General features: G+C 42.9%; 1 protein-coding gene across 1 annotated transcript in view; it reads right to left on the reverse strand.

Annotated features, from left to right (window-relative positions):
* The window catches only part of EIF3A (eukaryotic translation initiation factor 3 subunit A), a 36,986-nt gene extending 32,290 nt beyond the window's left edge, over positions 1-4,696 (reverse strand). Inside the window, exon 1 of the mRNA XM_054581588.1 lies at positions 4,495-4,696. Coding sequence (XP_054437563.1) covers positions 4,495-4,543 — 49 coding nt within the window. The 5' untranslated portion in view covers positions 4,544-4,696. The remainder of the gene's footprint in view (positions 1-4,494) is intronic.
* Between the last annotated feature and the right edge of the window lie 4,637 nt (positions 4,697-9,333).

The raw sequence follows: 9,333 nt of genomic DNA on the forward strand, positions 1-9,333 counted from the left end.
TTAAGAGTTAAACTAGTAACATATATAGCATTATCCACCATGGAACTCTGTGCTAAACAAAAAAATAGGCAAAAAGAGCCCTTATTTGAGAGTTTTACTAGATCTACAGTTATTAATTCTCTAGTATTTCTTCTTTCATTTCAACTAGCACAACTATCAGGAATGCTGATTGTGAACATTCCTTCCCCCAGGAAAGCTACAAAGTTTATAACTCTCATATATTAAAAAGCTTGCAAAAGGATAAATCCGAACAAAACATACTGAAAATAAATATCTCTACACAATATCCTAGTGCATCCCATATTATGTCAAATCATATCCCTCACATGTAAATGAATGCAAAACTCTTTTCAATACTTAAACTCAACATTAATCTTGCCATTATGAGAGAAAGTCCATTTTCAGTTGTCAACCTTTCTATCTCTCTCTCAAATCCTATGAAATGAAACAATGATGTAATAACAACCAGATACGTTGTTGGAATAATAAATCATTCCTGTTTTAAGGGGCAGACCTACCTAGTTTATTACTGGAGTATGCATATAAAGTTATTTACAAAAGAACTTTCGGTGTTTTTCACAACTAAACAAGAAAACAGTATCTATTAGCCAAAAATTGGGGAGCACATGTTTTTAGTTAAATTTTATCCTTTATGTTAAAAATACCAGAACAGCCCTGCCTGGTGTAGCTCAATGGATTGGGCAGCAGCCTGTGAACTTAGAAGTCACTGGTTCAATTTCCAGTCAGAGCACATGCCTAGGTTGCGGGCTGGCTCCCCAGCTTGGGGTGTGCAACAGGCAAATGATCAATAGATCTATCTCACACATTGATGTTTCTCTCTCTCTCCCCTTCCTTCGCCTCTCTCTAAAGATAAATAAAATCTTAAAAAAACAAACTAATACCAGAGCAGCCCTGACAGGTGTGTTTTAGTTGCTTGGGCATCCTCCCACAAAGCAAAAGGTCGCTAGTCCAATTCTCATTCAGGGCACATGCCTGGGGCCAGGTCAAGGCACATGCCTGGGTTGCAGGCTGGTCCCCATGGGGGGTGGGCAGGGAGGGTGCATGAGAGAAATCATGTTTCTCTCTCCCTCCTACTCCTCTCTTCTCTCTAAAAATAAAATCTTTTTTTTAAATAATCACAACATCAGCACCCAAATAACCTATTTTATCCAATTCCCAATCTTATATTGAAGATTTAAATCTTATACTAGTATATGTAAGTACTGTTGATATCTTGTAACATAAAAAAGGCACAGAGTTAAAGTTGAGAGCGGGCCCCACCATGACAAAATACCAAACTGTCTAAACATAATTCACTTTCCCAAGCTCTGACTTTTAAATAGGAGAGTATGATTTCTTGTTATTCTAAAAAATAAAATGTCTTGTGTAGGAATAGAACTAAAGTATTTTTCACTTCCTAAAGAGCCAATCATAACTTATGATAGATTCCAAATCCCACACTACACTTCCAAATCTGAAATAGGTTCAAAAAACATGGGGTAGCTGTGGCTCCAGCTGTTGTGAAATAGGTTCAAAAAAGCCAAAGAAAATGCATTAAAAAATAATTTTTAACGGGACAAACACCTCAATTATCACATACACTCACACACACAACACGGATACCGACAAAAAAATGTTTTCAAAAGAAAAAACTAGAATGGGAACAGATTTCCTAACTCATGATGTCTTCACCCTAACACAGACAAGGAGGATTTAGTTCTTCTGAATTACCTAATTTGAGGGAAAAAATTGAGGCTGGAACTGTCACACACTAAACACTCTATTGCAATGTTCAAAGACTGTTCCTTTCCAGACTGACATTCTTGAAATAAAAGAAAACTGGAATTTTAAACTGTATTAGCAAGAGGCTGAACATTCTGAGATTACCCTTCAGACACAATGACTGAAACTATGTATCTGAGTATATAGAAAAAGTTTAGGTGAACCTTTCAAATTTTACTAGTTTATTTATGCAACAGACCAAGTAGATAAGCTATAATGTTACACAACTTGTGGGTTTAGTAACAACTTTATTCTTAAATCCTTGGTGTAGTTTAATTAAAAAGCTGGTTAGGAGCAGCTAGTTCTGCACTATTAACAACATAACTGGGGAAAAGGGCTTTTCCCAAGTGATGCCACGGTAGGAGTCTCTTGCCTGTAACTGCTGGTCCAAGCTCTCACTTCCCGAGTGCTGCAAGTGTTTTCAAAAACATTGTTCTGATACACAGACTCAGGGAGACCTAAAGGATTATTCTACTTAAATGTATTCACATTTTAGAGAGACAATGCAATGGATTGGGTCTAAACGTGTTTGAGGTTACAAATGTCACAAATAAAACACTTAGACAAAATGAGATGATTTCCATGGGATGAAATGTGCTTTTATTATCCTGCTTCGTGTTATAGTCAGTGCCATATGCCATCCACATTCTGCTCACCTTAATACTTCGTGTGAAGAGACCTCTTATTCAAGAGCTCAAAGGCACAGAAACTACTACAAGACTGCCAAGTCATTCCGTCTCTACCACAGAAACACCCATCCTGCACCTTGAAAGGGCTGCAGCGGGGAGTCAACTGCTTTTTGAAAACTACAGACACAAAATCCACTCTGCCCACCCAAGCAGTATCCCCTTCTCATCATGCTTGCTTTAATTTCAGATGCTTTCCCCAACTTCCCCTTTATGAATCAAATCAATTTCAACTTTGGAAATGTGAAAAAAAAGTTTTAAGATTTATTACACATCAAGTATCCCTACTAATTTTCAAAAGTTACTGAAATATTGAATTCATATGAAGATTCAGAAGGGAGGAGTGAAAAAGGAAATAAAGCCTAAACACACCAAATGTGTAATACTTAGGCCATGGAGATTACAGTGTGTCAGCCTATTAGAATGGGGGGGGGAAACCTGTTGGTAAAAGCATCCAAGTGACTGTACAACAGATCCACAACAGCAAATCCAGGATAATTTTACCCAAGTTATTGAATATAATTCTAATATTCTAAACTTTAAACTTTGTTACAGTTTATTTTTATTCGGTAGTGATAAATTTCTATCTATTCTCTTTTCTATAAACTTATCGCCTGTTCTATCCATTAAATGGCTGGTTAGAATTACTGGTCAGGTTTTACACTGTAGTTTTAACTGTTTTTTAAAACAATTACTATATTCCATAGAATGTAGAATTACCTTCTACAGACTGTTAACCCTCCCCCAAAGTTGTTAGTTTGGCTTAAAATAATAAGCATGTGACCAACAGGTCTCTGGCCCTGACAGATACCAGTAGTATCAATTTTGTCGTGACTGACACCGGACTCTTCGCCAGAGGAATTTTCAAACCAGCTTAACAAAATAAGCTCCACAAACATAATACTCTAACACTCAGAGTATATCCATCTACAACATGGATCAGACCCAAAACTTCTTTGGAAGGAGGACGGGTGAAATAAGGGCTTTGGACGCCCTAACACAGTTAGGCCGGGGGCGGCGCGGGGGAACCCTAAAGAACAAAGTTTTTAAAGACCAGAGATATGCATAATACATCTGCACCCTCATAATGCCAACGTAATAAATGCCTACTGGATATGGGCACACGTTTTCTTGAGAGGACCTATGGCTTCAGTGCACATGTGGAAAATAGAAATCGCAGGCAATAAGGCTGTGGCGTAAAAAACGACTCATCTGGAAGTCGAGAGCCCTCTGTTTTATCCCCTGGATCGACAACTCACTCCCGGAGTGACCTTGGGAAAACCATTCTCTCTCTCTAGGCCTCAGTTTCGTTATCTTTGAGAGAGAACTTTTAAGTCTCCCTCTTACAAGTGTTAACTCTGTTCCAACTTCCTGTGATTCCGAAGAGGCTTCTGGTTTGCCAATAATCAATGCCAGAGAAAAACTGAGAACAGGTTAAATGGGTCAGAGTCCCCAAAGCAAAGATACAGTGACTAGAGGAGAGGTAAGTGGACCCTGACCCAGCAAAGAGCCGCGCCAGATTTAAGGGCCGGAGGGGGCCGTGGGAGGGCCGGAGGTGGGACTGGCCGGCTCCCGGCCCCGGCGGGAGGTGGAGTCGAGGTTCTCGCGTGCATTGTCCCCGGGAGGGAGCCATGTTTCTTCCTCCCCGACACTCCCAGATGGCGGCCCGGGGCGCGGGGCCTAAGCAGGCGAAAGACCCATGGCCTAAAGAGCAAGTCGGAGTTAGACAGGGTGGACAAGCTCCAGCCCGGGTGGCCCAGTCTCCAGGGCCGCGGCCCCCAAGACGCGGCAGGCGGCAGCGGGGGGAAGGCAGAGCCCCCAGGGCGACGGTTCCCGTCCCCGGTCGGTTGGAGCGAGAAAAGAAACCATGCCCAACTACGGGCTAGGACGGCGGCAGGCAGGCCGCATCGACCTCCTCTCCGGCCGCGCCGCAGTCAGGCAGCGGAGCAGCGAGAAGCAGGCCTGGGACCCTCGACCTCTGAGGCCTGGGCCGCCCCAGCCCGGTGCGCCCCGCGCTCCCACTCACCATTGGCGCGTTTGAGGGCATTTTCCGGCCTCTGAAAATAGGCCGGCATCTTGGCGGCAGGGTCAGCTCACACGGAGTCAGTGAACTCTTAGTGGCCCGGGCCGGGAGAGGAGACGGAGGGGAACCAGCGCGAGGTTCCACGCGCCTCGCTAGCAGTCGCCCGCGCCCAGCTAGCCAGAGATGGAAAGGAGGGATCCACGTGACCTCCGCACGGCGCTGCCGCCGCCGCCGCCAAGGCCCCGGATGTAAGGCGGTCCTCCGCGTGCGCACCGCCCTTCTCCCGCGCGCAAGCGCCCTGGGGTTTACGCGCGTCGGCTGACGTGGCAGCAGTCGGCGTCATCGCCGCGCTTCGGAGGGCCTTAGAACTCCGAGGTTAAACGTTAGGGAGTCGACTCTCAGGGCCCTCACTCCTCAAGCGAGACTTGGGGTGGGAAAGGTGAGATTCGGAGCAGAGTTTCTGTTTGGCTGGAAGACAGGCGTCAGCACAGATTCACTTTTACCGTGATTTGTGCGGAGTCATGCAAAGTTACAATCAGGTCCCATCCACCTAGGGAACGGCCCGTCCTGGTGGAGTGAAAATGCGGAATTTATCCGTTTAACGGAAAAGCATTGAGCAGGTAGCCTTAGGTCTGCGCTGCTCACCACTGGAAAAAGTGGTGACCTGGCACAACACAGACTAGCATGGGGAGGAGGGACGCAGTAGGTAACTAGACAAATAAGCATGCTTATTTCGTATCTAGGTAAAATAAAAAGTTGGTGACACAGACATTGTCCGAGGAATGGGGGCAACTCCGCCAAGGCGAGACTTTAAAGATGGGGAGAGACTGGTGACAGAGCAATCTGGCAGAAGGCAAAAACCCTCCTACGGCAGGACAGACCAGCATGTTTGAAAATACGTGGCGTGTTGTATTTGCATTCAGCACGCATCACAAACCTAAGAAAAATGAGCGTTAGTGAAAAGAAAATCAATTTGTAATAGTCCCTTTGCTGCAGCCTTTATTTTAGATTAATACTCTTAATGTCCATACACTATTTATACCTAGAATTTGAAAGTCGTTTAAACCGAACCTAATTACTCAAGCCCTTGGTATGAAATTAAGATGAGTTCAGTAGAAGAATTAAGAAAGCAGCAGTGGAATAAATTGTTGCAACTTTCTTGGAAGGTATGTGTGAATTAATGAGAGTACTGCATTAATGAACGAGGAAACCACAGTATATATACACAAAAAGCATTCCCCCTCATTTTTTCTGGCTCAGCAAAGAGGGTTTTCTTCTATTTCAGTAACTTTATCGCTATAAACAAACAAAAGTTCGGGAATGCAGACAAAAAATAAATTACAAATTCTAGAAAAAGATTATTTTTAAATTAAAAGTTAGTTCTTCCTCCAAAATGCTTAAATGATTCTAAATGTCTGAGCTTACTCCCCAAAAACTAAGAGCCAGACAGAGTTAAGCAATAAATACTAAGAAGCTGTAGTAACTTTTATGGAGCAGCATCAAGAGACTCTTGTGTGTATATAATAAAGTCAAAATTACAGGGCTAAACCTAAGAGCAAATACAGCTTTTAAATGCTGTAGATAGAAAACTATTAGGCCATAGAGAAATGCAACAGAATAAAAATGAAAGGAAATGTCCTAAATAGCAGAAAAGCTTTCCAAACATTCTTAACTTTCCATTATCATATCTGAGTGAAAATGGTAAAATTACCTTAATGATTTATACTCATTATTTGATAGACCTAAAACAAGACAAACACTAGGAAATTGGAAGGTAAAATGAAATCCAGTATCTCTATCTTTCTTTACCCTTAGTCTTTCAAGTTATTAAAAGTATATGAAGCATTTGGTAATATAATAGCTAATGATCATTTAAGTACATTAAGTAAAATTAATTATAGCCTAGTATTGTATTTGTGAATAAATGAAGATATAATGGCAATTTCCAGGATAAATTTACCTATTAAATTCAACCAAAGTATATTCAGTCCCAACTAATAGCCATAATGTTAGATGCTGGAAATAAAAAGACACAAGATGCCTGCTTTCAAGGACTTGATGATTCACTGGTGCAGGAGTGACAAGATAGGATCTATTATTTTGGGCCCGGAGAAAAGCATAATTACTAGCTGTTGATTAATACTCCATTTGTAGAAAACATGCAACCTGAATATATTAGAAGCCACTTTAGGAAATGGTAAAAGGAAGTGATCAGGCTGATGAAGGGTTTTTCCTAATGAAGGTCCTTTTGTGCTACATATGACTGAATAATTTCTTTAATACAATGTTTTGAGGTTTTTTCCTGACTTGAGTGGAGTATATAAGATTCTCAAAAAAAAAAAAGTTAAGGTCACAACAGACATATTACCTTATACATATTTGCAACACGATATCTTATAGCTTGAAAACAAGCATTATGTTTTAGAGTTCACAAAATGCTTTCACATTCATTGTTTTGTTTACAAGAATCCTGTAGTAATGATATTTATACTGATGAACATAAACTTCAGAGAGGTAAACTAAGGTTCACGGATATACATTCATTCAACACACCATTATCAAGGTACATACCATGTTCCAGACACAGGAAGTAAGCCTGCATGGGTATAGAGCAGTGAACAGGACAGACATGTTTCCTGCCTTCTTGGACTCTGCTTTCTAGGGATAGACCTCAAACACTTGCCAGAAGCTCCGTGAAGAAAGACACCACCCTCTTCTGGGCCTCCATTGTCTCTCCAAGCCCACCTCTCACCACACTCCATGTCTGCCTGTGCCTTAAACAGCTCTCTCTCCCATCCCCAACCCGAGGCTTAGCTCAAGGCTGTATAAACACAGATGGCAGGCCAGATTTGGCCCACAGGTCATGGTTTGCTGACCCCCACCATAGACCTTGTCATACCAGCTATGTCAGTTCCCATATCTTGATTTCAAGGATCTCACTTTCTGGCTACTACCTCCTGCAGTGAATCCTGTGGCCCCCCCAAGTCCCGCAGCCCTGCGGCCTGCCTGGGCCCTGCAGTCCACTCATCACTCTTACTTCCTTTTCACTGTTCCTCGGCCCTGAGTCCCCTATCTCCTCCATTCCCAGCTTGGAGTCCAGCGTGTTGTTCTTTTCTTGCTTGGCTCTGCCTTCATTCTACCTAAACCCTGGCCAATCCAACCCTCCACCTACTTCTTGCCTGCAGCCTCATATGACCGGAGTAAAATTCACAACTATGTTGACAAGCCTCGCTTTAAATTCCTGACCACAAAAAAATGGCCTCATTTTCTATAGGACTGCAAACAGTGGAGCAACCAAAAGAGAACTTTGGTGCTCTGCCACCTACCCACCCACCTGCATCTGTACTCGTGCACTCTGCTTTACTTCCTATTGCTCTTTAGTTTGGGCTCCGATCTAAATCCAGCCCCTATACACTAATACATTGGATTCCACCTCTCTCACATAGGATTGATCCACGCCATCGTCCCCGAAACACTTTCTTCACTTGGCTTCCAGAATCACCCTTTCCTGATTTTCTTCCCGCCTCTCTGACTACTCCTCAGTCTCCTTTGCCGATGTCTCCTCATCACTCTAACCTCTAATATTGACAAGTCCTAGGGCTCGGCCCCTGGACCTCTTCCCTCCTCTAACTACATTCATCTCTTGGTTCTGGCTCATGGCTCTAGACATCCCCTCTATGCTTCTAAGTTACAAAATTGTGTCACCAGTGCTTGGCCTCGTTCCTGAAAGCCAGTCTCACACCAGATGCCTATTGGACATATCCATTAAGTGTTTGACATACACCAGAACCCCACCTGCCCCAAACCAGACTTGCGGTGTTTTCTGCCTCCAACCTGCCCCTCCTGTCATCTTCCCCATGTGATGCCAACAAAAGGATGGCAACCTTGTTCCTAAGTTGCTAAACCGAAAACATTGGAGGCATCCTTGACTCTCCTTTTTTGTATGTCATCCTACATCCAACCCATCCTTCAACAAACCTTGTACCTACGACGCCTGTCACCCTTTCGGATCACAGCTGTCACTCTGATCCAAGTCACCCTCGTTTCTCATCCAGAGTGTATAATAACCTGCTAACTTGTCTTTCTGTTTCCCCTTGGTTCCCTTCTCTTCACTATCCTCATAATAGGCAGGGGAATCCTTTCAGAACAAAAGTGAGATGATCCTCTCAGTCCCCAATCAAGACCCTCTTGTGGCTCCAGCTCATGCAGTCATAGGCCAAGTCCTTATAATGGCCTGCAAGGCCCTACTCAACTCCCCTCCTCATGTCCCTCCCATGCCACACCGATGTCACCTTTTCAATGATGTCTTCCATCGACCCTTTAATGCAATAATAACTTATCCTTCTCTCATACTTTCAAACACCTTCTCTTCTTTATTTTCCTCCATAGCATTTAGTTGCTTATTACCACCTGATTCCCAATATATTTTATCAGTTTATCTTTATTGTCTACTCCTCTAGACAATAACAAGCTTTATGAGGACAGGGATTTGTGTCTGTTTTGTTCAACTGCACTATCTCTGGTGTCTACAACTGCCTGGCACAGAAGAAGTAGTGTGTGACTTAACTGATTAAAGCAATCCCCCTATATTATAATTGCCCATTTGCATGTTGGTCTCTACTATGACACTGGAAGTCCCTTGAATGTAATGACTGGAACAGTTCATCTTTGTGTGTGGACAACAGCTGACACATGATCAACACACAGAGAGTGTTTTTTCAGTGTATGTTTGAGAGCATCTTGATGGTTCCAACTGCATGATAACTAACAAGGTCCAAAATCTTATAGCCTTGCATTCTTGACCATGCTAGTAAGTGTCCAACTGGGACTGGAGATCTTTTC

Source organism: Pteronotus mesoamericanus, unplaced genomic scaffold (assembly GCF_021234165.1).
Source record: "Pteronotus mesoamericanus isolate MK-2021 breed Mesoamerican mustached bat unplaced genomic scaffold, CSHL_Meso_final contig_657, whole genome shotgun sequence".
NCBI lineage: Eukaryota > Metazoa > Chordata > Mammalia > Chiroptera > Mormoopidae > Pteronotus > Pteronotus mesoamericanus.